This window comes from Gymnogyps californianus, chromosome 18 (genome assembly GCF_018139145.2).
Source record: "Gymnogyps californianus isolate 813 chromosome 18, ASM1813914v2, whole genome shotgun sequence".
NCBI classification, from domain to species: Eukaryota; Metazoa; Chordata; class Aves; order Accipitriformes; family Cathartidae; genus Gymnogyps; species Gymnogyps californianus.
In genome coordinates, this window is record NC_059488.1 from 1,558,013 (window position 1) to 1,585,975 (window position 27,963).

The 27,963-nt window shown below is 44.8% G+C and overlaps 1 protein-coding gene across 1 annotated transcript; it reads right to left on the reverse strand.

Moving 5' to 3' along the window:
- Positions 1 to 1,685: 1,685 nt before the first annotated feature.
- SLC31A1 (solute carrier family 31 member 1) lies at positions 1,686 to 27,332 on the reverse strand. Its single transcript, XM_050908062.1, has 5 exons — positions 27,282 to 27,332; positions 9,301 to 9,450; positions 6,876 to 6,948; positions 6,280 to 6,448; positions 1,686 to 5,618 (listed from the first exon to the last, which is right to left on the reverse strand). Exons 2-5 carry the CDS (start codon positions 9,403 to 9,405, stop codon positions 5,417 to 5,419), a joined length of 549 nt encoding a protein of 182 aa, XP_050764019.1. The 5' UTR covers positions 9,406 to 9,450; positions 27,282 to 27,332; the 3' UTR covers positions 1,686 to 5,416.
- Positions 27,333 to 27,963: the final 631 nt, after the last annotated feature.

Below are 27,963 nucleotides of genomic sequence, written 5' to 3' on the forward strand. Positions count from 1 at the left end.
CAGGCAAGCCTTCTTCTAGACGCTGCTCTGTCCTTCCCCGAGAAGGCCAGGAAGGAAGCCCCCCACGTCTAATAAAATCCCCTCGTCCCAGCCATTTCACAGAGGCGGCTGTACAGCTGCTTCTCAGTCAGCGTCACAGCTGGGACGTGGATCGGGCCCGGAGCAGGGAACGGCTGCAGACCGGGATGCAGCAGAACATACTGGGCACACGGACATGGAACAATACCCCGTGTTTTCTAATTAAGCGCTTTTTCCTTTACGCTTACCCGTTTCACTTCCATTCAGCCCTGGGGCGTGCGTCACCCCAGCTGCACAGGCTTGTCACCCTGAGAGGGAGTTTCAGGTAGCTGCCGGCGATGTTTGTTGCTTGGATCGAAGGTCACCAACTATTTCCTTACAGATGGTGTCATGTAAAAAGCAGAAAGGTGGATTGATTTCTGACAGGCTAACCGGCACGTACCTGGATTTACAGGAGCAATTTGTGCCACCATCAGCTGGCCGGGCACGTAATGGAAGGTGAGATAATGCAGAGCCCCAAAAAGGAGGAGTCCGGCATGCAGGCAGGTGACCTGAAGGAAGCAAGTTATAAGAAGTGAAGCAGCTTGCTGGTGTTTAAGAAACTCTGCTCCCCGCAGCCCGGGGAAGGAGGCAGAGCTGGGTGCCAGCAGCGCTGGGGCCTGCACCAGGACACCCGCAGGGAATTCAGAGATGGGACTGGAGGCGTGCTCTGCTCCTGGCCGGGACTCTTCCGTACCATCTGCCAGCACAGCGACCAGTTACATTTTCCAGTGTCTCAAGCAATGCCCCAAATCGGATTCGTTAAATTCATGCTTCATGTGTTGTAGGTGCATCAAATTTCAGGTCAGGCTGGGGAAACGTACAGAACTTAAAACGTTTCAAGCTGTCCATCAAACTGGGAAGAGCCACAGTCTGGCCTGGAGCAGAGCTGCTTTTGCAGTCTAACACCACATAACGTTATCAGGGATCGCTCTGCTATTCCGGCATTCCCAGCGTGCCCCGGGTCTGACAGGGAAACATTTTAGGACATTCCAGATAGCCTTCGGTCGCACAGGGGAAGCAAAACCAACGCAGCCCCTCATTTCTCTTGCATGGATGAATACAATCTAGAGTAAAACTCTGGGAGGGGGACCGGTATTCCTTACTTATACGGACACCTTCCATGCACGGAGGGGGCTCATTATGAGAGCTCCCTAAAACTCTTGTCCTTCAACTCCTCCCTCTGTAGGGGAAAGCGGGTCTGGCAGGCACCAATTCCTCTTTCCCCCTCGGCTTTCCCCACACTCTGCGAAGCGTAACTGGACTGAAACAAACGGCGGCTCACGCATCGGTGACTTCCCGCATTCCCCTCCCAGCAGCTCCAGGGCGTATTGCTCGTGGCTGGCGCAGAGGACGCAGCTCCTCGCTCCCATCCCCGACCACCTGAAGACGGACGCTCGGCCCCTGCTGCTCACTCGCACCGTCACAGCAGGCACGGAAGAGTCGTGCCAGAGAAAAGGGGCTGGGGAAGGCCAGGCTGGAGGTGCCTGGCCGCGGGGCCTCTCGCTAATAAAAGCGGGCACTTACTCTGGCAGTCGCTTTCTGAATGCTGCACTAAGAGCCGCCGGCCTCCACTTTAGCTGCATTGAGGACTGTTTCCAAAACACACATTCACCACAGTAAAATGCAATCTATTTTATTGATTAATTATATACAGGAGATTCTTGATATTCACAGTAATATTAGACAAGTTACCTCCACAAAGAGCAAGAGTAAAGCCAAAAATGACAGTCCACTGTAAACAAAACTAGAAATCCTGCTGGATTTGGTGGGACTGGCTCCAGACAAAGTGAAAAGGCACTCAAAGAAAAACAACAAAAGCCAGCTGACGAACACCGCGCGGATACTTTGTGCACTTCTTCCAAGATGATAATCCAGAGGCACGGCGTGTGGAGACCAAACATCAGGGTACAAAGACAGACGCAGGACATCACATTCCAAGCATGCTACATGTGTGTTGACATACGAATTTAATTTACTCAAGTCTCATAATCATTAGAGTCCTCGCCTCCCTCCAAGCACTACTTAATGCGAGTTTAGTGTTATCAGGACAACTTTAAATACAGCCAGCAGAAAGGCTGGGACTGCACCAAAAGCAGTCAGTAGAAGTCATCAGCAGGGAGGCCAGGTTTTGCTCAGACTCTGGCAAAGGAAACAGCAACCTGGGCCAAGAACACGGCAGCCGGTGGCATGTGGTGGAGCAGGGGGAGGCTGGGACACGGCGGGGAGGTGGCTTCTCTGGGTTGTCAACATCGAACCAAAAGAAAGCATGGCCAAAGCCGGCAGGGAGACACGGACTGGAAACGTCCCTTTCTCGGCTGTGCCTCGCTGTATCAGCGAGCTCAGAAGCAGAGAGGACAGAGCCCTCCATCTTCTCTCCTTAACCACCTTCCCTTGCGCACCTCTCCCCAAAGCCCAGCCTGGGCTCCCATTTCTCACTCGGGTACTGCCCAGCGCTCAAACCGTCAGTCTTGCAGGCTGCTGGAAGGTAGCTGGGGCGCGTGCTAGACACTTGGGAGACTTCTGCCCAGGTTCCTGCTCCCCAAGCGATGACTGCTAGGTCAGCATCGCTTCCCTCTCTGCACACTGGAGAAAGCTGTGCACCCTCCCTTGGGTGAGCATGGGCAGGAGATGACCCTTTGAAGACAGAGGTACTCATCCTTGGGGCGGAACAATTTCAAGGGCACAGATGCTACATGTAGAATGAGGCAGAAAAGCTAACAAGAGAACCAAGTTTCTATTGTAAAAGCCACACCTATTGCCTAGTCTCCAAGAATTCAAGTCTGGTCACTTGAATACAAGGAAAGGTAGCTAGAAGGTGATAGCAAAAAGATCAGGCAGAGCACAGGTTCTGTTTTAGAGAAAGACACAGCAAGATGTATATGAAGTAACTAGTGTCATCACGCAAAGCCACTCGTGACTATACCCTTTAACCAGACATCCCTGTAACGGCAACAACTCTAGCTCGTTCAAGAGGAACCGATCAGAGCAGTGTTGGCAACGTCAGCTCTGAACTCCAGGGATCAAGCCCCTGCAGGGTAAACCTTTCAAAACATAAACAACCATCTCCAGCACTTAACTGCTTCAATTTTCTCTGACAAACACTAAGATTTCCTCACAGCGCTCTCACAGGGATTGGAAGGGTCTGTTTTCCACTCTCACAGAGAGGCATGACTGCTTAGAGGGCACAGAAGATTTTTACCTTCGTGACAGATGCAGAGAGAGGGCATCAGTATGTCCTTCTGCAGTCTGTTACAGACATAACTCCCTTCAAAGATCAGACCGGGGAAGAGCTTCTCCTGTCTCTCATCAGGAGGTGGCTAGAATTTTTCCATTAAAATAACTTTGCCTCTTTCACCCAGATGCAAACTTGCTACAGAAAGCAGCTCTTTAGAAACCTAAGCCTGCTTTTAACTCATCTCCTTTTATTCTGTATTTGCACTGCCCAAAGAAAACAAGATGTCCAAATAAATAGCTGGCGTCAACCCAGGACAGTTGACTTTAGGTGGCGCAATTCAAGATCCTGGTAGCGGCAGTAACAGATTTCCTGCTGCCTTTCAAAGCGGGTGGTAGGGCGAGGGTGGGCTCTGTGCTGATGTAGTAGCATCAGCACAGTGAAGAACCCACATACACAGGGATGGGCCTCGCCCTGTAAGGCTTGCGGGCTAAAGAAAGGTAATTCCTCTTCACAAAGATCAGCCTTCCTTACACAGCTACTGCTAACAGTGTGACTAGTAGCATCTCTGGAGAAAAAAAAATGCTACTGCGTGTGCCCAGATACTTTCATCTCAAAAGGATTCCCTGTTCTCATGGCACATCCCAGACATCAGTCCCAGTCTGAAAGTGGTGCCTGTTTTTCAGCGCCCTTCTGAAAATCCCACCGTCTTCCCTTTCAGCCAGTTACAGGCACAAACTGGGCATCCTGAGTAGAATGAAGACTCCAGCTTTGCACCATACTCTGCACAACACTCCTTACAACAAGAAGCAGTTTAATAACGAAGTGCTAAACCAAAGCTGCTCCCTAGAAAACCCAAAGCATGTTCTGGGCATCACGCACGCAGGAAGCTGTTGTTGCCTGTGTCACAGCCTGTCTTGCCTGTGGAACATGTAGAGCTCACAGCACTGAACGGGAAGTTCTTTACTGCGCTACAACACTTGTCCACCACTGGCACCCATAACTCTTGTACCTTCAAGCTAACATGGTCACAGCATGATTATTAAGACAAAGAGGAGTCATCTGGGTCAGGAATACTTTTTAATCAGCCCAAGCTGCTCCAAATTTCACCTGAGAAGAGACCAAAGGCTGCTGGAGTCCTATCTTTTCTTTCTGCTCTTCCCCAAATCTCTCCTTTACAGGAACACGGTTGGTTTACTTCCTTCATCTCAATCAAGGAATGCCCTCTTCAGACATTTTAAGCTTTAGTGTCACGAAATCATTATTTAGCTCTTGCCTCGTTTACAGAACTAGTTTTAGTAAACCAAAAGTCTAACTCTAGACCCATCCAGGTGCAATTCAAGATGAAGTAAATGCGGGTTCAATGGTTTATTTAAAATCTTTTTGCCCTGTCAATATGCAATTGTTGTCCTGCGTCTACGCTGTATATTTCCATGATTGGGAAGTGAAAGCAGCCAAACCCAAATATAATCACTTGAAGCTGAGTAAAGCTGCTGGATACATCAGAAGATTAACACCACTCACCACACTCTCATGGGCCTGGAGGACAGACTCCGCCAGACCCCCTGAAGCACATGGGTCACACACTTATGTCAAAGTACTCCCTTGCCAGGACACACCTGAGCATGTCCGATGTGCAGCACCAAATCTTCCTCAGAGGCTCAGTCCTTCTGCATCAGAAGGTGTCATTGGCCCCAAAAGCCACAATGCCAGGGAGATCTCCTCCCCTGGCATTATGTACATATTGAAAAAAAGTAAAATTAAAATAGCCATTCGCACACGTAGGCTCCATTGGCAACTTTGATCTTTACCTACTGTTCATAAAACCCTCACAGATGAGCATTTACAATTTAAAAATAAATTTTTTTGTTTTTTAAAGAATAATTTCTACATTTCTGTCAGCCAACTAATTTCAATCACGGCATAATCTAAGAATAAAGCAAACCCCAGCCAAGAATGGCTACCATGGGACCCTCAAGAGTCAACCCTGCTGCCAGCCTGCAGCAAGGGGGAGCAGCATACCCCAGCTCCTCACATCCCTACACCCCAGCTAGAAACTTGCGGTGAATTCCAGTTGATTTTCTTTAAATTGTTTCTCTTTCAGCTTAGGAATGATCCAGTCCTCGTGATGGCTGCACTTCAAGAGAGCAGTGGGGTGGAGAGGCTTCTGGGCAGCAACCGGTGTTAATGGCAGTGCTCTGTGATATCCACAACAACTGCCTTTTTCCAGCTGAAGAAGAAATAGCCCGTCCCTGCCCCTGCCGCCACAGCTATACAGAGGTATCCGTTGTACGTCATGAAGATCAGCATGAGGAAGTAACTGACCACGACTTGAATGATGTGCAGTACAGTCTGCAGGAGGTGAGGGAAGCTCAGCATCTGCTGTCTGAGAACACAAAACCCAAAGAACAGTCAGCATCCGTGAGACACAGACGGGAAAATGCACATCCCCAAAGAGAAAACTTAGCTCTTAGGCTGACAGGATGCCAAGGTGGGCATGAAATGGCAGAGAAGATAACAAAGCAGGCTGGACGTAGACTTCTGCATGCATCTGTCACTTGTAACTGTGTTTTTCCCCGCAGAGCTGATTGATAACAAAGCATGGCACTTGCTGGGAGGACAAAAGTTTTAGCTGAGAAACAGACTTCTACAAGCTTATTTTACCGCCCCATTCAATAAGCAGAATGGCTTCTTTTCTGAGTAGAGGCTTTGACTACCTGTCAACAGAAGGATCCTAAGTATTTTCTGTTAGGGTTGCTGGCTATAACACCCAAATTCTGCTCCTGGGAACTGCCCAAATGTGTTCGTTACTGCGCTGGGAAAAAACCAAGCTTATCTGACTCCTTGCTGCTTTCCTCCTTTTGTCCCCCATCCTAAAGGGTGGCCAAGTGACTCAAGCACAGCGTCCTCCAGTGTCAAGCAGTGTCCCAATCTGGAGTCAATATACTTTGCAGAGAGTAATACTGGCTGCATAGTTTTTTCTGTCCCAGTTTTCGCCTTTGTCAGCTGCTGAAGAAATTTGTCTTAGAATGAAGTGAAATTCTTACCCAACAGTTTTGTGCGTCTCCATCAAGATAGTGCCATTGGGACCTGGCACTGGCATGGAGTTGTAGCGAATGCTGACTTGGGATTTACGGAGCAGACACTCTCGGGCAATCTTAAGGCCTTCATAAAACACGGCCAGGAAGAAGACAGCCACAAAAGCACCAGCCATTTCTGACAAAAGAGGAAACATTATTGTATCTGTGCAACAAAAGACGTTTGCTTCAAAACATGTCGGAAGAGACACTGTGCGATTCAACAGCCGTGTCACACTGCACAGGCTGTGGCTGGGCACTGTGTGATGGTAAAAAGTACCGATGTACAGATGTACAGCACGTACAGATGGTAAAAGTGAATTTCATCCGTACACTAATTGGAATTTCACCCATGAAGTGAAACCAGCAATCACTTTTGCTAATAAGACCAGTCAAATTCTTGAACTATACAAACACCTCCCTTTTTCTTTCACCCCACAGATGCCATTTAAAACAGACTCAATGCAGTGTGCCTGCACATTTTTGGCAAAAATAGCAAGGTAATTCCTGAAACATTAATCAATTGCAAACTTTTTGTTTGGACTGGACAAGACAGTTTTACTAACCTCCAGGAGTATTGATTGTAAGTCCAGAAAACAGCAATGGCACATTCTCATAGCTGAAGTAGAAAGTCATTGCCTGCCCAAAACAAAGAACATCAAAATGAGCCTGAATAGCTCATCCCGAGATGGAGCTCACAACAAGATTTAGCAGAGGTTTTTGTATTATGACAAGCACTTGGATTGTTTCGGTTGGTCACCAGATAGACTCAAAGAAACTCTTTGGTAAATCTAGCGTAACACACACAAGCGAGACATGGCTAAAGATGCTCCAGGTTCCAGTTCTAGTGGGCAGCTCTCTTAGGCAGTGTCCCTGGGCAGAAGGCACTGTCCTTCACAGTACCTGCTACAGAAAAGTGCCTTCTCCTTGCTTTTGGAGCTCCTTTTCTCCTCAGCATTAGAAGTAGTCAGGGATTTGGGATGTCTCTGTTGGAGCTCATCCTTGCCTCCTCACGACTACTCACGGGCTGGGGTACAGGGCACTTTCTTCTCCCCACCTTGACCTCATATGAGTTCATATGCATAAGGGCTTGTATAGCTGAATCCTCTGGTCCCATCCTGCGCTGTGCCAGCAGACTATTGTCTCCCTACAGAACCTCCTAATATCCTATGGGAAACAGAGGCCTAAATACAGGTACAACAAGGAGTATTATATATGAAGCAGGACCACAGCTTCCCCTGGGAGAAATAAGGGCTCCTGAACCTGCATAGTGAATGCTGTGGGAAGGGGAGACGTCAATGATCCCCCTGCCAGCTGGAGTTCATATAGTCTTCCCATCCAGGTAAATACACTGCAGTTTAGCATGTCTTGACCACAGCTGCATACAGTGTTTTCACATGTAAAGTACTCACTAAGCTAGAAGAACTTCTCTTTGAACTCCCCTCATTGCTTAATTAAGGTTATTTGCTGAAGATCAGAATTATGATTAATTTCAGCATCCATAAGAATCGGCATTCATTACCCCCAGAGCAGAAATGACTATAAAACATCCTTTAGAGAGTACTTCCATTTCTTTAATGAATTTAACATTTTTACATTTAAAACAAAAACCGCACAAACCAAAGAGCGTTACAGCCTAGTTCCATAAACCACAGCTGAAACAGAGCCTGTTACTTGGTGCAAGTGAGGAATGGGAATATGCATGCATTAAAATGTGTTCAGTCTATTATCTAAGATGCTGTACCTATTTACTTCTTTCCCTGACAGTTTAATGTGCAATGTTAATTCAAAATCTTGTGCAATTAATCACAGTTTTCAGTTGCAGGGTAAGGCAGGGTCCTGTAACTATCCATTGAAGATAAGAGCACTTGACACGTGTAAAGAAATGGCATTTATATGGAGAGTAACAGATCAGAGAATGCTAATACTTAGCTGTTAGATTATATGAAGAGCTTCACAAGGACATCAGTGACAATGCTGGACTGCAAGTTCCACCAGCACTACTGGGTTTTGTACTGGGCCACGTTCACAAAGGGGAAGGCTGTTCTAGTCCTCTCTTCCCCTGCTATGATACTGTTTGCAATATAAGCAGAAGCAGTGATTCTTGATTCCTTCTTCAGGGCACATAGCTGGCAGGCAAACTTTAACTGAAGGCTTGCAAAATACACTCCTGAGTATATTCTCATTTGAAATGGAAATGCACACTCTCTCCCCTCCTTTCAAAGTTTAACCATAAAGAGTCATGTTTTAATAATCTGAAACTCACTCCAAAAGTATTTAGAAAAGAGAGAAAAAGCTGAAAAAGTCCCTAGAACTGGCTACGGACAAACACAGATCCTACGGTTATCTCCATGGAAACTCTGGCCAGGATCTCTGCAAAGCTTCAGTGATGCCAGCATACACAAGTCTGAACTCATTTAAATCAAAGTTAGCTAGAGCAGCAGGATTCAGGACCACAAAGCCTTAATGGCAACGTGGCAAAGAGCCCCGGTACCACTTTGCTCCCCAAACCGAGTGCGTACTTAAAGTTCGGGAGGAAAAGGGCACAGAGGTTGGTCGCCTGCATGTCAGCACGATCCATCATACTAGTGTGCAATCCTCTCAGTGCCGGTTGAGGCTTTTGCTGACACTAACAGCCTGGAGAACTCCATCCATCTCTGTTTCTTGCAGGAAAATGCTTACTTTGCATTTCTGCCTTCAGCTGGCTAGAGAGCAGACACCAGGCTGGCTGCTGGAAAGGTTTTTGCAAGAAAAGACCATTTTGCCAAAGGATCTCCAGCTCTGAAATACCTTTCATGTTACATATCACCTCGTGCCACTCCTTCATTCCAGAAGAGCCGCAATGGGGTCTGTGTTTTAACTGGATTGATTCATGCCTTCCAAAGCTAAGTTTAATTTCCGATTCTCAAGAGCATAGTCTTTAAGATGACAAGTTACTCTGAACAACAGACAAGGAAAAGCTCTCTGGTTAATTATGACTTTTCCACTTACCATCATCATCATGTCAGATCCATGACCATGTCCTGGGGCTGCCACTGACTGGTGATGTTCAGGAGGATGCATGGTTGACATGGAGCTGTTCATGTGGTGAGACATCTTTACGACAGAGATATCCAAAAAGGCACGTAGAAAAGCGGGACCCTGAAAAACAAAAAAATACAGTAAGAAGCGCTTTTCTAAACAGAATACGGTGTCTCTACTGCTACTGCAAGAGAAAATACTCTAAGCCACTGAGGACTACTGTCTCTGGATAAACTTCTAGAGCATCCTCATAGTCCTGCACTCTGACTACAGAGAACACACAGCAAAGCAAGCAGGACAATTTAAAGGAGGTGTGTCCCTCTGAGCTTTACATCATCGTATTGCTCCACCATCCTAAACATTCTTGCCAGAAAGGCAGCCTAATCTGATTGAGGTTCCACATGGGGACAAGTGCTCATCATAAAGGAACATTTCTTATCTGTAAGAGGAAAAAACCCAAGTCTCTTCTCAATTGCAGTCATGCAAGAGGCAAGCCCCATTTTAAATTGCATATACTAAAGGATCAGATTACAATATTTCTCTTAATTGACAGTTATGCGTTTTATTGGGAACATGTTTAACAAAGAAATTATGTTAGGTGGTACAAGACCTATTACCAGGCAAAGGTCTGCAATAGCCATAGGCAATCCAATTCCATTTCCATGAGCTTTATGTTGTCACATCTCCCCTCTAATCACATTACACACAATGAGAGAAACACTCAAAAGGCTGCCAGTCCAAATCCCTAATCTGGTTACTGCAAATCAGGTATGTCTGGACACACTGTGTTAAAAATAAAAATACACCTTGTGGTTAGATGTGGACATGGCTTCTGCACTCTGCACCCCAGCACAACTTGGGATGGAACCAGGGACAATTTCTGGTGTGAAATGAAAAGTCACCAGGTGGAAACAGCAACAGGAGAGAAAACAACCTGGGAATACCAGTCAGTCCTGAAATGACAGCATCTGTCAGCATGACAGAGCCAGGCAAAGGCAACCCTAGCATAGTCCAGGTGAGATACCACTAAAGGTAAGTAAGTACCAACACTGCTGTACTAGACCCTGTCTGGAATACTGTGTACCCTCCCAGTCTAGTCCAGCACTCAAGTAAAACCAACTGAAATAAAAAACAAAGTACAGACATTTTATCAAATTAAAGTTAAAAATAAAAATGAGAGGAGATGTACTTCCTTCCAGATAAATGTGTAAACGCTTTCCAGGAGTGTTTACAACTGGGAAAAAAAGAGCTTTTTAAGCTAAAAGACAATATGGTGTTTGAACAGATAGGTACGAATATTTAGATTGGAAAGGGGAAATGAAACTCTAGAAGAGCTTTCTAAACTGAAAGCAGCACTAGCAAACAAAACCCCAAATGGCAACCAGCTGATGGTGGAGCTGGTTCAGTTTGTGACAGTGACCTTATGACCTAGCTGTGCAGGAATCACCCGTGGCCCAGAACACGACTGCCAGTGCAGCCTTGCAGAGCATGAGTGACAGGGGGTGATCTCAAAAGGCTCTGGAGTTAAATTAAAAACAGCAATGAGAGAAGTTAAAGATTTGGGGCCGATAAGGAAACTACGTCAGCAGTGCTGGGGAAGAACTCAAGAGAAAGAATTAATACACCCTGCAAACACTGAAATTAAATACTGCAAGTAAGCACCTGCATGCACCCAAGTCAGCTGGTATAAGCTACACCAGCAATACACAGCTCAGGTATTTTCTGCATCTCTGTGAAGATGAAGTTTGTAGCCAATCTCTTATTGCCTTAGACAACTTCACAATAACTCCCCTGGAAAGTTAACTTGTAATATAATCTAATGGCACTGGCTAAAAGCAGAATGTATTCCCTGTCCATATTTCTGCTAATATTTTTTAGCTCACTCCGCCCCCGATTTATGCTTAAATATTAAGACCAGAAAAACAGCTCAGAAAAATGTTCAGGGGGAGGAAAAAAAGAGAGAGACTAATGCAAGAAGCAGCTCACCTGACACAGAAAAGCATTACCAAAGGATACCTGCAGAACAAATGGTGTGATTTTCATATAGCGTAGCTTTGAAGATTACACTGTTCGAGAGATGAAATGTTCAAGCGCTAGAACTGAAGTCCCAAAATACAAACACTTGGGAAAGGAATCCTCTGCCAAGACACACAAACTTCAAATCGTCTTTTGCAGCAGGGAAGGAAGAACAGCCAAAGTGCTTTACACCACAGGATCAAAGGTAAGTGTGCCGCAAGAGGAAAGAAGTAACGTAAGAACCTCCCCTCTCCCCCAGCCAAAATCTCATCTCCTCCCTCTTCTTCTTTCAGTTGACTGATACATTGCTTTTGCTTTGGATGCAACACTCTCGCTAGTGACTACTGTCCAGTTCAATTATTTATTCATTTTAGGATTTCATGCTCCCAAACTCTGCAGGTTCCAATATGCTCCACAGAAGCCCTGGCTGTTTACCAGATTAAAAACTCCCTTCGTGGTTGGGTTGTGTCCATCTTCTCACTAATTTACCATCACTGGTCTTCAGAAAGGGAGAAACAGGGGATGTGTTGTTCTCTTTCTCTAGATATTTACAGTGTATTATCAAACAACAAGGTCAAGTATTCACAAGTGGCTGCATGTGGATGGGCAGGGTGTTGGTACAGGTTACAAAGACCATGCTTGATGCTTACCTGTGTAGCTCCTTCCCACCCTGCTACACTAGTGTTCCAACACCAAATCCAACCCCCTACTGCAGTTACCCAACACTGAAAGACATTTTATGAGATCCTGAAAAGGATGGGATATTAAGTAGCATAAGAGGAAATAACCTAGACTGAGCCACTTCAGCTGTCTTTTGTGTTACTAAAGGTAACCAACACGTGGATAAATTTCTGTTTAAAAATAAATCACTTCCAGTGGAACACCCCAGTACAATCAGTCTCTGAGTTACAACTTAGGAGGTTTCTACCTGTGCCTTGCAGTAAAAAACAATATCTAGGGCAGCAGCAGCAACAGGTTAATGGCTGTGTAATATTTCAAGCTGAAAATCTGGTTTGCTTGCGCAGACTCTTAAGAGACAAGCTGACTGATACGGAGCTGTGTGTATCACAAAAAGAAGGGCGCTGTTTTTAACAAGTCTGACTCCATACCTGGAAGAAAAAATCCACACACATAAGTTTCTATTATCACAAATTCTTTAAACAGGCTTAGTCTTATACAAACCCAGCACTTCAGCAGCAGGTATTTTTGCCTGAATGGGTGACTTGACCTCTCGACTGCTGCCTGCTCCACATGTTTGCACAGAGAGAAAGAGAGGCATTGGAGTGGATTCCTGAGCACGCCCTGGAGAGGGGATCCCGAACAGACTGTGGCTACAGCAGGCTCAGGTATTTTGAAGCATTTGCACACCTGAAGGGCACAGACCTCATGGTGCACCTGCCTCGACGCTGCACTGTTACCAGGGACGCACGCACACACAGGGATTTTTTTGTACCCTGCAGTAGCCTACCACATAAGAAAACAAACAGGGTGGGACAGGAGAGAGGAATGAGGAAATTCTCTCCAGGGCTTCTTTCTTTCCCTCTCGGTGCTGTCATCCCAGGTCAGAGGAGCCACAGCCTCCATTTCACGACCCCTCAAATTCTTAAGGAAAACAGCAAGACTCAGAGCTACACACAGGACTTCTCTTACTTTAAGCCATCATCTTAGAGCAGCACCGACCTCAGCACATAGGTAGGCTCTGTTCATATAGAAGTTTCTATCCCTCTGCTGCAATGCCACCTTGGCAGCTCAGCAAGCCAAGCTGGTTCAGGGAGACACGCAGCCAGGAGCAGGATCTGACAACCACCACCTGTTAGCTCAAGTTCAGCATTAGGACTTACTTTCACCCTCCACCAACACTTAACCAGTGCTGCCTCATCCCACACATACAAGGAAGCCACATTTGCGACTCCAGGACACAAAGAAGCAGAGGAAAGATAGATATCTTATGCCAGTGTACAACAGAAACAACGGGTCAATGAGCCGGACGCGGTGAGATGCCAAACACAAAGCAGTCTTCTCAAGCAGGTCTCACCCATAAGATGACTGCCATAATACATAACCTCCACCACAGTTTCCCAATTTATTGCTTCTGCCCTGTTAATCCAGCGTCCTGCCACTCCACAGTAAATCACAGACTTTTTCCTGTGGCAAACAGCCTTCCAGACACCCAAGGGAGATACACCTTTTAATGCAGAAACACAGGACATGCAGAAACAGGACAGACTATGGGAAGGATCTGCCAAGCTCCCAGAAAGTACTTTACAAATCTGCTCGGTCTGAAACACGGTGTGCAAACAGAGCTTCCTTGAAGTCGCATTCTAAAGGAATGAAGCCCCTTTCCAAATCAGAAGTCTAACAGGATTAACAATGGAGCCCTAAATCAATGCCCATTAGAACAGCAAACTCTTCCCTTCAAAACAGTGCCTCATCTTTCCCATGCCAGTTCTGAAAAAGCAAGAAATAAAACTAATTCCACTGGCTCTGCCAAAAGGACCGGAGCCTTAAAAAACACCTCTTCAGTCTCCTTTACACTAGTTACTGGTTCAACAGAGACGGTGCTTGCTGCAGTGGCAGCAAGCACACCAGCCGTGCCGACGGGGCTGGCTCCTGCACGGAAGCCGCCAGACTTCTGTCTCAACACAGCTGGAGTGATTCTTACCTAGGGTCTCTCCACCAACGCTTTTGGTAGCAAGAACAGGGTCAGGAGGTCCCTCTCTTCTCCTGAAGAAGTAGTGAAAAAGACCTGGTAAGGTTTACTAAGAATTAAAATGAAAGCTCCTGAGAGAACTCCAAGTTATTAAAAATAGCAAGTTGGAAAGGCAAAGATCTCTTGCTTGCACATCACGTACGTCTCAGTCCTGCACAGCACAAAGGAATGCTACATATAAAACACAAGTAATGGAAAAGGCAACCAAAAGTTATCAGTGCTCTACTTACAGCAGTCCAGCTGGCCGACTATTTGAGCTCCACTGGCTCTGAGCTTGTGGTCTCAAGCCCAATCCTTTTTTTTTTTTTTTTTTTTAAATGCTGTAAATGGAGGTGGGAGGGGAAGCAGGGAGTCTGCAGACACTACAGCACTGTTCACTGGCTCTAACTGTGGTCTCCACTGAATGGTCTGAGCTAGTCATCATGAGACTTAAGCACTGCTTCTAGTTTATTTAATTTCCTGGCAAACTTGACAACTTTAACTGCTTGCTTTCCAAATGGGTGGACTTGCTGTGACTCCTCCAGGATCCCAGGCTTAGCTCTGGAGCTGCTTAAAGGCACAGCTGAGGGACAGACCAATTCTACCTGTTCATATTGTAGGAGTATGCAGCAACAGCAGCCAGAGCCCTCCTGGGTCAAGCTATATAGACACACTTTAAAGATACGGGGAACAAACAGATCATTCTTCAGTAATGTAATATAACGTGTTTTATGGATATACACTGTTGTTCTCCAATGCCAAAATTCCCCTCGGAGCTCACCCAAGCAGCTTCAGCAACCCCAGGCTGGAACTCAGACACACAAGGAGGGACTGTGCTGTGCCCAGCACATCTCTTAATTGCACACCTCTGTTTTTCCCTTGCGCAACTCCTGAAGAAGGAGCTCTTAGTGCTATATTAAGAATTTAAGGGATGTTTGCGAGGTCACAGCAGAACTGTGTGGCTTGGCCTGGTACTGCGTCACCACCTTACAGTCCCAACCAAAATCCTTTACCAGAAGTTTAAGGCTTCCTAAAAGCTCAACACACTAGAAGGGGTTTGGCTAAAGAGCAAGAAAGAGAAGAGAAAGGCTCGGGAGAGGAGCTCCAATACATTTTGAGTGTTAGGTTGTCAGGCTGCATTAGTTTGTATTTCCTGGGTTTTGTCCATGACCAGAGCAAGCTTGCAAATCAATTCAAGCCAGATCAGCAGAGCCAAGCTGAAAAAACACACTGTGTGACAGAGGGCACATTCTCGCTCTTCACCTGTAAACGGAAGGGATACAGCTGAGCTATTTATATAGACGGGTTTCAGAAGCTTTTGAAGAAGACAGGTACTCTGGAGGATGTCCAGCTTGAGGTGCCAGAGGGTGGAGTGCAGGGAGTGGAGAATGATGGGCAAAAAAAGAGCTGAGCAGGGCTGCAGACACCACCTTGTGTTCAGCTTTGAAAGGGGACGATGTCTGGGCAGACTGTGACATGCAGAGATGGAAGCAGTCAGCAGGGATGTTAGAAGGGAGACACAGCCAAGCTGGTAGCACATAGAGACCAGCTCTTCGGCAGCTATCATGCACAATACAAGCAGAAGAATGGGCTTTTAAAAACAACCTACAGGGCTGTTAGTTTTTCATGAGAGGAGAAGGCCACGCAGGAGAACCGATCCTCTGTCATCACCTCCATCAAGGATCCCAGGCTAGAACCATCACAACACAGTCATGGATAATGAAGGTGAAAGCACAGAACATGGCATATCAAAAATGCTCCGTTGTTCATGAGCCATGCCCACGACTGACGGATGGTATTTGCCCAGGCTGAGACAGACCCTTTCTTAAGGCGACCCTGACAAACCCTAGAGGCAGGATATGGGGAGAAAGGGGAGCAAAGCCTCATGCCGCCCACGCAGGGAGGTTTGGGGGTGAAGGATTAAGCCAGAGTTCAGTTCAGGTTCCCTGCAACACAGCCAGATCACACAGTTGGGGCCAACAATCACGCTCTGCGAGTACATGCCCCTTCCTTGGTGCCTGGGGGAACTCACGGGGGGTCTGTGCAAAGATCACAAGAGCGCCTGGCCAAGTGGAGTCATTTTGCTGTTTTCTCACACTTATCTGAGCTGCAAACCTCTATCCTTCAGGGCTCCTGGCTGCCACCGTTTGCTTATTTTATTCTTACCAAATCCTTGTGTTTCTTTCCCACATTCCACACTTGTACCAATATACGTTTGTCCCTCTCATTATAGGGCTGCTCCGTCCGCACGAGACAGGCTGCACCCTCCATGTGTAACTATCACAAAGCACTCATGGACATAGCAAAAAAAAAAAAAAAAAAAAGTGGTCCAATTTCAGACTATGGATTCCAGTTGAGATGCTGGCTCACACAGGCTTCCTGGAGTTGCACAACATGATTTGGCAGCTTGACGCAGTTACATACATTAATCAACTTTTTTAATTAAAATGAATATTAAAAGAAGTTGATAAAGCATCAGCATTGGTTCAACCCTTAAGGTCCTGTCCTTTGCTTTGAACCAAAGCAACACTCAGCTATGCAACTAAGGCAAAGCTGGTCGCATTCACTTAGCACAATCCCCATTCCTAGAGGAGGGGCCAGAGCTCTTCCTCTCAGCATGGCTACAATCACGTCCCTTTGATGGAGTTTATTTTGATAGCAAACTTGTCTGGTCACCTTCTGTTAGAGACCCTGCTTGATCTGCTTCACTAGAAGGGGACGGTCATTCCTAATCTTCCAGCTTCTGCAGACTCCTCAGGAAATCTCTAAATCTTTGAACAAGAAAAAAAAAATAACTAAAGACAGACTGTTCTGTACAGGACAATGCACTGAACTTCATGAAGCGGAGCATCATGCCAGCCCATGTTATTACTAATGGGCCCAATGAAGTGAAAGGCAGCAGAAAACAATCCTGCAGAGCAGAAAACCTAAGACTGTAAGACTGATAGCATTGGAGGAAAGGCTGAGAAATGCTGGCAGGAGATGTGTACAGATGGAGAAAATAATGGTGAGTTAGGTAGGCTGAGCAACAAACAGACTCCTCTCCACAAGCTGCTTCTTACCATCGCCTATACAGTGCTAAAAGTGAAAATGTTTTTGAAGGTGTGCAATAGGCTTTTGGGCTCAGAATACAGCAGTGGGTACATCTGACTAGACCATTTTCATGCCATTGCAAACACAACACAGTCCTTGCCCTGACAAATGCAAAACAGTAGGAAGGGCATGATCCTAGGAATGACGCTGGAATTGGATCTGGCAGCTCCTGTGAACACCACAGGGTACAGACTTGCAAAATGCAGCCTAGTGCTCGTCTGTTTTGCAGACATTGCTGAGCGCACATCTGTCACAGAAGCGTGGCTCAAGGGAGTTATTTTTGGGTGACGGACAGATGCTGAAAGCTGTCACGAGGCTAAGGACGGTCGGTGAACTGTGCGTGCATGGTTCTTATCCACACAAAGGACAGCCAGGCAGGACACAGCAAACAAGTTCTGGAGAAACAGATGTCAGAAATGACGTGAACTGAAGTATTCTACTACACCAGCAATAACCTGCTACCATCCTGATAAAACATGAGTACTTTCAACCCAAGTGAGCCCAAATTAACCTGAAGTCTCCAGTGGGACAGTTTCAAAGGATCTGAGCATATTCCATCCTTGGCCGTCTTTGACAACCCCAGACGGAGAGGCTATTATAAGCTGAGCAAATCAAAAGTGCAGTTCAGGGAACAAAGCACAGCTCACTTGGCCCAGAGCCGCCCACCCACTGACCAGAAGCAGAAGGCCAGGAACAGACATGTCAACCGCAAGTTGTTTTTTTTACTGCTAACAAACGCCAATAAACATTATAGTCAGTATTCAGAAAGGTGAGATGCTACATCAGCAGACAGTGAACTCAAATGGTGACAAAGGTGGTACCAATTAAAAGGCAATTAGGATCTCTTCAATAGTTCAAAGTTTGCCTGTTCATCTCTGAGTGTCACAAAACCTTCCCCTTCTTCACGTTACTGCTCCAGCTCCAACAGAACAGCACCCACCTCCAGCCAGCTCTTCTCGCTGGGCACAGAAAACAAGGACATGCAAGCGTCGTATCGGGTGCCAAAGCCAGAGCAGATCAGTTCTGCAGCAGGCCTGTGACTTTTGCACTTAGAAGGAGCGACTTGCCATGCTCAAGCCCATCACAAGCACAATTACTTCCATTCTGTACATGCGCGGTATTTCCCCCCTTCCTGTTTTCATTTCTCTATTTCTTCCACCACCAGCCTTTCAGATCCTGTATTTGCTCTGCACTGTTTATTGTTCTCCTTTCTGTCTAGCCAGACGAGGCAGTTATCCCCCTTTTCTGACACCCAAGAGCACAGAAGTTTCTGGAGAGCAGCAGAATCGAGGCACCTCAGAACATGTAAGACCTGAGGAGTGAATGCCAGTGCCACAGCTCCCAAAGCAGAGGAGATGCCATACAAAAGCTGACTCAAGCACTCATCTGGAGAGAAAAGCATGGCATTAGAGATGCCAAAACTGACAGAGGATGCTACGTTACAATTTCTTTATAAAACATCCAGGCTAAAGGGCTCCTACAAAAGCACGTCAGACACCAAAATTCCTTATAGCCAACGCCAGCATGAATTCAGAGCTAGTACTAACAAGTTTCCATCAAAGGCAATTCCCAGGAGGCATCTACAGAAGAACCTCTTCAGCACTCCCTGTGCACGTCAGACTTCTGAAGCAATTACCTCAGGACCACAGCCTGGCAGGCCACTTTATCATAGCTTCATCTCTCTTCCTCAGATCATCAAGAGTATGAAACAGTAATGCGTACCCATGCCACAAAATACCCAGTACTCAGCATCCAGGGAGGAGAAACCTGAAGGCCTCCCCTTCCCCCCAGGGACCATGCTGTGTTTCAGCAGAGATAAGGCAGAACGGCTCAAATCCCAGTGCCTTAACAGGCCTTGTTGGGATGCCAGAATAGCTGAATGCAGCCTGCTTACCGTGCACGGCGTTCGGTCAGAAATCACCCGAGGACCCTCTCGCTAAAAACCACTTAGCGCTCACTTGTCAGCTGAAGAAAGCTGCCTAACCCTCCTTCTTACCGGTGGAGAGAAACGGGACAGCAGCAGGGAAGAGGAGACAGAAAAGAAGTGCCATGTGACCCATATTTTCCAAGATTACGTAACTTCTTGAATAAACAGATACTTCCTTATCCTCTGTGGCGGTTTCTGCAGAGACGTTACACAATCGAGCAGAGGAACGGCGACCAGGGAGATGTGATCCATACGGCCAGAGAGCAGGAAACATCCTGCTGCCTCACCGTATGCCGAGGAACAAGCGGGACAGAGTCCTGAGCCTTGCAATACTCTTCCAAAACTTTTTAATCTAAAAAAAAAATTAATGTTTGGAACTGTATCTTAGACAATGTTTGCTTCCTTGGAAAACCCAGGCCTAGCGAAGAATTTCTCTTCCTATTTTATATGCCCTAATCAAGAACAGCTTCTAGCATGCATTCTTCTACCTACAACAGACTTTTTTTAAATGAAGGGAAAACGTAAATCTTAAAATGAAAAACACCCTTTTGTGCACAAGATTTGCCATCATGCTCACTAATTCATCATCCAGATTCCTGTAGGTTCACGCCACCAGCACCATTGGTATGTATGAAAAGGAGCCAGTCTGTCTCACACAAGAAGCGTGTCTCTGTCCAGAGGGTAAGGAGCTGTATTATTGTTTGTGACCTTTCCGTGGCCACATGCAGAAGCATTCAATCTACAAGGAATGCTAGATATGTCAGGATGCGAGACAGGGTTCTACTTGCAAGTTAATACCTGATAAACCATTGCTACATGGTTTGCTGAAGTGGGAAGGACACGCACCAGGCTAAACAGTATAAACAGCTCTGACCAGATTTATTTAAAATGGTGCCTTCTAGCCTTAAGCCCTGTAAGACTGTAAAATAATCTCAGGAGACACAAAATGAAACCAAGAGTCAGCAAGTGCATTCCCAAGTAAGCAAGCAAAAGTTTCCTCAGCTGCAAAAATGCAATGTGACTCAATATGCCTCACAAGTGCATTACCTGGCCTTTATACAGCTGCAAGATTACAGATGCTATCTAGCAACATCATAAATACTTTTGTCTCACGTAGATAAAACTTAATGCTGAGGGTAATAAAATGGATGGCATCGGTTTATTCTAGGCCTCATAAAAGGGAGCCTAAAGTCCATCAACACAGATGATTCAGAAGACTCTCAGAAGATTCCCAGATGTCACCCTACTTGCCCTTGTTCCACATGTCACTGCCGGAGGACTTGCAAGGTTTAGGAGACCTCCTGAGATCATCTAGTCCAACTTCCCTGCTCAAGCAGGCTCAGCTGGAGCAGGTTGCACCCTATTACCCCCTGAGCATGATGACTGCACATGTAGTTTGATGACCTGTACACGTCAAGGACTTATCAGTTCTTGCAGAGATGGCGAGGACCTCCTCTGTGCTCTGGAGAGCAAGGCCATCATTTATGGACCCAGATACAGATCCTGTACTTGAACTAAAAAGCTCCTGTTCTTGAACATCCTGCAAATCCTTTGGCAGAGAAATCTCCCCTCCAGTGAACTGGGGCAATCAATGCCTGAGGCACTGCAGTGCAGTGGTAACAAAGATAGTTTTAAGTTAATGGATCAGCTGATAACAACCTAGCCATTTACACAAACCTGCACATGTGGAAAATAAGCTCATTTTTCCCCTCTGGCTGTTTTTCAACACCATAACCAGACTTAGCCCAGAAAAGGCAACATTCGTAAAAGTTCTGAATGGGCTTTCAGGTATGTTTTGAGAACCTGGACAAAAAGAAAACCACCCTCCAGAACTCCTTGTTAATTAAGTTTTAGGAATCCTTTCCACACGAGAGACACATTGGTTTAAGCAATTCATAGACATTTTTCCGTGTTCAGTACTGCCACACACTCATCACAGAGAAACACCTTCATTGTGCATTAGCTTCCACCACATGTGAAAGCTTCCTTAAATAACAATCCCAGGAGCACATTTCACTCCTTTCTTTTCATATTTAAGTAGCTGTTTGTCTAAATTACTCCTTAGATGCCGGTCCATGTGCAGACGCAGCATTTTAAGGTGGCCACTCAACCATTCACCTTCCCTGGAGCTGTCATGTTCCAGCCTGTGCCAGACATTGCCGCAATAGCCACGCGTTGTTGATGTCAGCTCCTACAGGAATACGCCGGGACTTCCAACTCCTACTCTGGTGTGTCACGGTCACCTTTTAAATGTAGGCTTTTCACTAAAGACCTAATAGTTCGCAAGACTGACTTTTAGAAAAATACTTATGCTTTCCCTGCGTGCAGAAGGGAAATGAATGCGTATTCATTTCATTTTGCATCACCATCTATGACTCTCCCTCAAAACAAAAGCTTGTTCTACCACAGCCAAGAATCAAATTCTTTTGTGCTTCAATTGTTCAAAACACCTGTTGTTTTGAGAAGCCCGAAGCTGTTTCTGAGCAAAACGCAAGGTAGAACACAGGTCATCATCAGCAAAATCCATTCCACTGTGTTTTAAGCCCAGGAAGTTGATCTCTGTTTCAGCAGACGGTTAAGACCAAAATCTACATCACCAGAGGCACTTTCCTACTCTTGCTCCGTGATCTCAGATAACAGCAAGAGGAGGGAACATGTGCCATATAAATAGCTTCCAGGTAGTAATGCAAATACTTGTAAGAGTTTGGAGAACAAATTCATAGCCCTAGTCCATAGAACAGAGCACCTCTACATTTTCACTTTTGGAAATGCAAAAATACAATCCCACCTTCACTCTTTGTCAACGCAGCAAGGTAGAAGATCTGCGGTATCAAGAAGAGGGAAAAGACAATCAAATCAAGCCATTCTCTAGGAAGGAACTTGTCTTTGGAAAAGCCTTGGCCTCGTGACGCTCTTCTGACAGGACTAGCTCTAGGGCATGGAAAGCTAGAACAAATAGCGATCAACAAATTTTTTCTTTTAGTTATGAGTGACAATAAACCACTCTAGGAAAAAGCTTCAAACACTGCCTTTTTCATCTAGCCTTCAAACCCTTGGACTGCCACAGAGCTGCTAATCCAAAGCAGAAATGATTCGGAGCTAAAAAAAGCTGACTACTTACTATTCCAGAGACAGTTTTTCTATCTATTGACTCCAGGAGAGCAGTCTTCTCCAAACAGGCAGCAAGTCTGAGACGGATCAAAGTTTCTAAACTTTCGGATAATGCTGACAAGCAGAACGCATATCATTATCTATATCAAAGGCTAATCATTAACTACTGCTTGGATTTAGCTATGATCACTTTTACTCCGCTTTAAGCCTATTTATTGCCTGACCTGCAGCCTATTTCAAACCAGACCCCTTACTTGCAATATGGTCAGTGGGAAATATTTATATTCAGCTTCTCCTAGCTGTGCAAAACGCGGGTAAGGGCTGAAGCAGCAGGGATTTCTGCTACATTCAACTCTGGGTGAAACCATCCCTCACAAAATATTGACGATCCCTATTGTTACAGCCAGAGATTTCATATGACCCAAGATAAATATTTACTGCTTGGGCTATGCAGCCCACTGAACGCGTAAGCCAGTCATGTCAGGACCAGACCAAGGACTGGGATGCTCACATGAAGATCCACGTAACAGCAAAAGCAACTCCTGAGTCTTCCTCACGACATCTTTGCAAAAATGAAGATATTTTAGAACTCCCTGACCAGATTAAATGTGTTGCAGAGATTACTTTCAAACACATTACACAAAACACATTTCAAACATTAATTTCTCTGTCAGAGAAATTAGTGTTTTGCTTGCTTTTGCATATTGTAACAAAGCAAGCTAAGTTTCTTTTAGTATCTACCCCATAATGAAGAAATGCGATGTTTTCAAAGCTATAGGCCAGTTTTAGGATCTTGGGGGAGTAGTAAAAAATAACAAGGCAGATACATCATAAATTGTGCAGAAATTCTTCAACAATGTGTACAAGACAAATCCTGTCGGGGTGGCTGGTTCTCTGACCTCTCTGATCAGAAAGCTGGCGTCAGCAATTGCTACGGAAGAAAAAACGTGACAGAGGAGAAAAAGTGCAAGAAGTATAGCTGTACTGTGCTCTGCAATACAAGTGTCCGGGGCAGCTGGTTATAGGGGCAGTGGTTTCAAGCAAGATCAAAAACAAGAGTTACACAAAAAGAGATCAACTGGCAAGCAGTGCACATGATCCTACTATCGTGATGTACTGGAGGGTTTTACTTCAGGAATTCAGCAAATTAAGGAAAGTCATGCTGCTGCCAAAAGGTTTTTTAAACTACTGTGTCTTACCGAAGAAGCAAAACAGTCAGAATAAAGTGTATTAGGCTTTACTATCCATATAGCAGGATATCCTATAGACGCTACTCTGTTTATGCCTTGTATGAAGAGAGCAGCACAAAAACGGCTTTACAAGTACAACCAAACCTGTAGCAGGAAAACGAGCAGCTGTAAAACTCCCAACTATCTTTCTTTTAAATAGTTTAGGCTTCAGTTTGACAGTACCTGTAACATACTCCTCCAGCATACTTCAGTCTCACCTGACACCACCTTAAACATTAAGGTTCAGTACATCCTTGTGAGATAATGTCTTATCCCAAGTTAACGAAAGGCACCAAAGCCAATGGTAACCTGACTTGTATAAAACTCTCCTGGCAGAGAACCCAGAAATCATGAGTCAGTCTCTTGTCAAATCCATTAGACCAGGAGCTCAGACAAACACAGGAACCATAAAAAAGGCAACTGAGAAAACCAGACCAACACTGTGGGTTGCATTTCACTTCCACAGTATTCCAAGGCTGGGTGTGTTCCTCAGGAGCTTGTGCTTCTACATCCCTTACCACTTTGATGTACAAGGATTGACTTACCATGTCGGAAATGCGCATGGTATCTCGCTGCCCTCCCACGGAGCGCTACACTGACAGCAGACTCTGCAGTCACTTCCCGAGTGCTGGAGGAGCCTGAACTGGGATCGCCTGCCTGCTGGGAGCACTGGCTTTGAGTCTGCTCCATGTTTGTTAGTGTTTTTCTTTCCCAAGTAAAGGATGCAAGCTTGAAAATGCAGTCAAGCTGTGACAATACGTTGTCAAGTCTCTTTAGTACGCCTTTCAGAGCAGGAAAAGTTAACTGAGGTAGCAACTGATTAATCAGATCCCTGGCTCTCAGTGCAGCCTCCGTCTAGACACAATATGTAGGAACCCAGCCAGGAGCTGCAGGAGGCTGCTGAGCTGCACAGCGCACTGAGGCCAGGCACTCAGCCCGCACCAGGACAGCACAGAGCTGCTCCAGTTTTCCCATACAGAGTACATTCACCATTTGAAAGAAATCAGACGAGGAGTAGGTTGGGTCACAGGGACGAGCATCTCCATCAGGAGGCTGAAGCCATAAACCTTTCAAATAGCTGCTTTTCCAAGCTCACAAAGGAGCAGGCTAGCTGGTCGGCTAACAAGCATTAGCTTGTAAGCTCAGGAAGTGCACTGCATCTTGGAGGTGGCCTGAAAGTACTTTTTAATCCTACAGACCCAAGTCCAATTAAATTATGTCTAACGTGAAAAAAAGCCTGAAAGCGTATTTACCATACACACTCCTTCCCCCAAGAAGAGACACATTGTTTCAAAAAGAAAAAAAGCCAAGACTCTCAGGATTTCTCTTATCCAGATTAGCCAAAAGATCAGCTAAATATATCACAAAGCTCATATTCCAAGCTCGTGTACCTTCATCAGAGGAATGAGATTTGAATGCTTGATAACTAATGAGCATGTGTGAGGAAAGGCGGCTTTGTTAAAGTGAAGTAGTTCTCATGAAGTCTCAGGAGAGAACTTGGTGCACTCGCTGTTAGTTTCCTGGCAGAACAGCTGTATTCTTTTCCTAGTTTTCTCCCAGCTTCTCAGGCTTGATACCAGGATGTGCTGAGCATCCAGTGAGAACAGAAGATGCTCAATCACTTACGGCATTTTGGCCCGTGATCTAGAGCTACCATGGCCTGCTATATTAATTTAGATAAACATTAGAGTGAACAGATTATATGCGTGTACAACTTTTTAAACAGATTATAAGGATGACTGTGGGATTTTCTAATATTATATACATGCAGAGTGAAAGAGCAAGAAGAAAATTTTAAAATATTTTCCATACAAGCAATTGTTCTAGCTAGCAACCATGGCTGTTCAAGTGCCACTGGAAATCAACAGGACCGTTGCAGATATGAACTGGTTAGACAGAGGGAAGAAAGACGTTGTGAAACCTACATTGGGAAGATGACGTTAAAGATTGTAGAAACAGAGAAGGAAAGACAAAAAGGAGGTATTTCATCACAGCCTCCCGCTACTAGATTGGCTTCTAAACCAGAAAAGTCTAATTCCAGGACCAACAAATGAAAGGCTTTAGAAAGTTAATTTGTAGTGCAGCAAAATAGGAGTTTAATTTGTTTACAATAACTAGTCCCATTATTCTCTGCATTAGCAGATTCCAGCTTTCAGCTGAAAAAAGGATTAATGAAAAAATCATTGGTCTCGAGTCCCCTGCAACTTGATTGGGAACATTTCCAGAAAATCAGATTGAAACAAAAGGCAATGGAGTAGATTAACTAAGATTGGATTTCCCAGAGAAAAGCAACATAAACTCAACTGAATCTTTTTCATCCTTCCCTAAGAAAAAATTGCCAAGACTCCGAGTGATTTCCTGGCAGACTTTTGGAGAAGTTCATGCTGGCAGTCTACTTCAGCTCAACTTCACAAAAATCTGATGCACATTACTGCTAACTTCCAGGGTGACCTTCAGCCAAATGTGGAGAAGGCAGGTCTGCAAAGGCATGAGATTTTCCTGTTGGGTAGAGGGGTCTTTATAGCAAATACAGAAACCAAAAAGGAAAGGAGAAAATATTACGTTTTAGTTCAAAGAACAAAAAGTTCTGTCTTCTCTCTAACCTAATGTCTGACTGGAAAACAAGACAGCTGAAAGGAAGCTCCCTAGGGCCCTGACTCAAAACTCACCATGTGAATACAGCAGATCTTCTCATCTATTTGTACTAGAAGACTGTTAAAGATTAGTATTCTCAACGCCTTCCCTTCTCAAGCATTAAGCTTTTGTTCGGGGATAGAGTGCCTCACTAATCCAAAACTTGAAGTTACACTGTAAAGGGGTAAGTGAGAGAAGAATCCTCCCAAACCTCTTTTCTAAAAAGGAAAAAAAAAGAAAACACAAACCTTCTTGTCCTTGCACCACTGCAAGTCAGAGTAAGTGGCAGGGACTATACCTTTAAAACAAAAAAGTAAACATGCAAAAGTGCCTTGGAAAGCTTATTTAATTCCTCCTCTCTACTGGCAGAAATTATTCTACTTCTCAGCCTAGTTAAAAAGCTGCTCCAGATTAGAAATCTGATATGAAATTAAAATAATTCTCTGTAACTTCCAACAAGCAGCAAAATCTCAGTAGAAAAGAGCCATACAAAATTTCTCAGTGCTCAATATGAAGTTGTGTGGGAGCCTGCAACTCCTGCTAGTCTTATTCTTTTCAATCCTTTTTTCTTTTTTTTGGTGGGGGGTGGGAGTGGAAAAAGAAAAAACTTGCTTACTGCAAAAATTTTTGTGTTCGTAGCAAAAAGCATCACTTAAATTTTGTATTGTGCAGTATGGCAGTCACAGTCAGCTTCACCAACACATCCACAGTTATGAAGCCAACATGCATTTAAATAGCAATATTTACACATTATTTCCAGTGCCCCCTTTTTAATGAAAGATGGGAAAAAAGTAATGCATAATCCAAAGCTTGATGAAAGCCTCAGGAAATATTACATCATAAATTATATGACTTGGGACCATTAAATTGAACGCTAACTTACCCTATAAGATCACATATTGTTACTCATGAAAAATACTGCAAAAGCTTTATTTACCTCAGGCTCAAGCAGGGGCAAGTTAAGATCAAACGGATTAAAAGTAAATTTAATAAATACTTGTGAGGAGAGTTTAATCCACCTTTGCACAAAATGCCATACTATTAAGCATTCTGAAGCTTGGAATTTGAGCACAAACGGGAAAAATTAGGCTATGACTGGGAACTCAGGTGGAGCCACAAGCCCCCTGCAAACTCAAATGCAGAAGAGGGCTATGAAAAAAGCTTAAATAAAAAAAATGACAAGTGGCTAAGAGAGGATGTAGATGTGATGCTTGCCATAGTGCTGCAGTACGTACTCCTACCAGGTACCTACCCACTTCACTGACAGTAAGACTTGCCAGTGCTGAATCCCAGTGTGGGAAAGCACATCAGGTTCTCAGCTAAGAGGTTGTTCACAGGTCGGGAATCCTTGATTGTACCAGAACTGTGAAGTTTTTGCTTCCAAGTTAAACTTTGTACTAAAAAAAAAAGGAAAAAGTTAGGTACAGACATAACATTACCTGTACCTAAAAAAAAAACTAAATTCAAGTGCAACACTAGGACTTAGCCACATAGGTCTTCACTGTTAAAAAAAAAAAAAAAAAAAAAAATCTATCTTGACTGCCAACTTGATAGAAATACGAAAGGAGGCAAAGCCACAAACTATCTCTTCATGTAAGGAACACAGGAACCACATCTCCTGTTTGAAGTTCACGTCCACCTGTCATATCAAGATAGGAACAATCTGCTCCCGTTAGGGATTTACATCAAATTATTGCATAACTATCGTGTGTGTGCGTTGGTTTTATTTTTTTTTTTAACAGAAACAAGGCTTTTGACCCTTTGTAGATTTCATTCTAAAATAATCACACATTCTGCAATAAAAAAGCTACTTAATACTCCCCCTAGTCTTTTCCCTTTAGAAGTGAAAACACTGACATCCCAATCATGCTGTATTCTCATTGCAATAAAACCTCCAAATGACTGCAAACGCAGCGCTACAACAGACCTGGCAA

Coding starts and splice junctions, on each gene's coding strand:
- SLC31A1 (XM_050908062.1), bottom strand. CDS start 9,405: ATGTCTCACCACATGAACAGCTCCATGTCAACCATGCATCCTCCTGAA. Junction 6,949..9,300: donor GATCTGACATGATGATGATG/GTAAGTGGAAAA, acceptor TGTTTTGGGCAG/GCAATGACTTTCTACTTCAG. Junction 5,619..6,279: donor GAGACGCACAAAACTGTTGG/GTAAGAATTTCA, acceptor TTGTGTTCTCAG/ACAGCAGATGCTGAGCTTCC.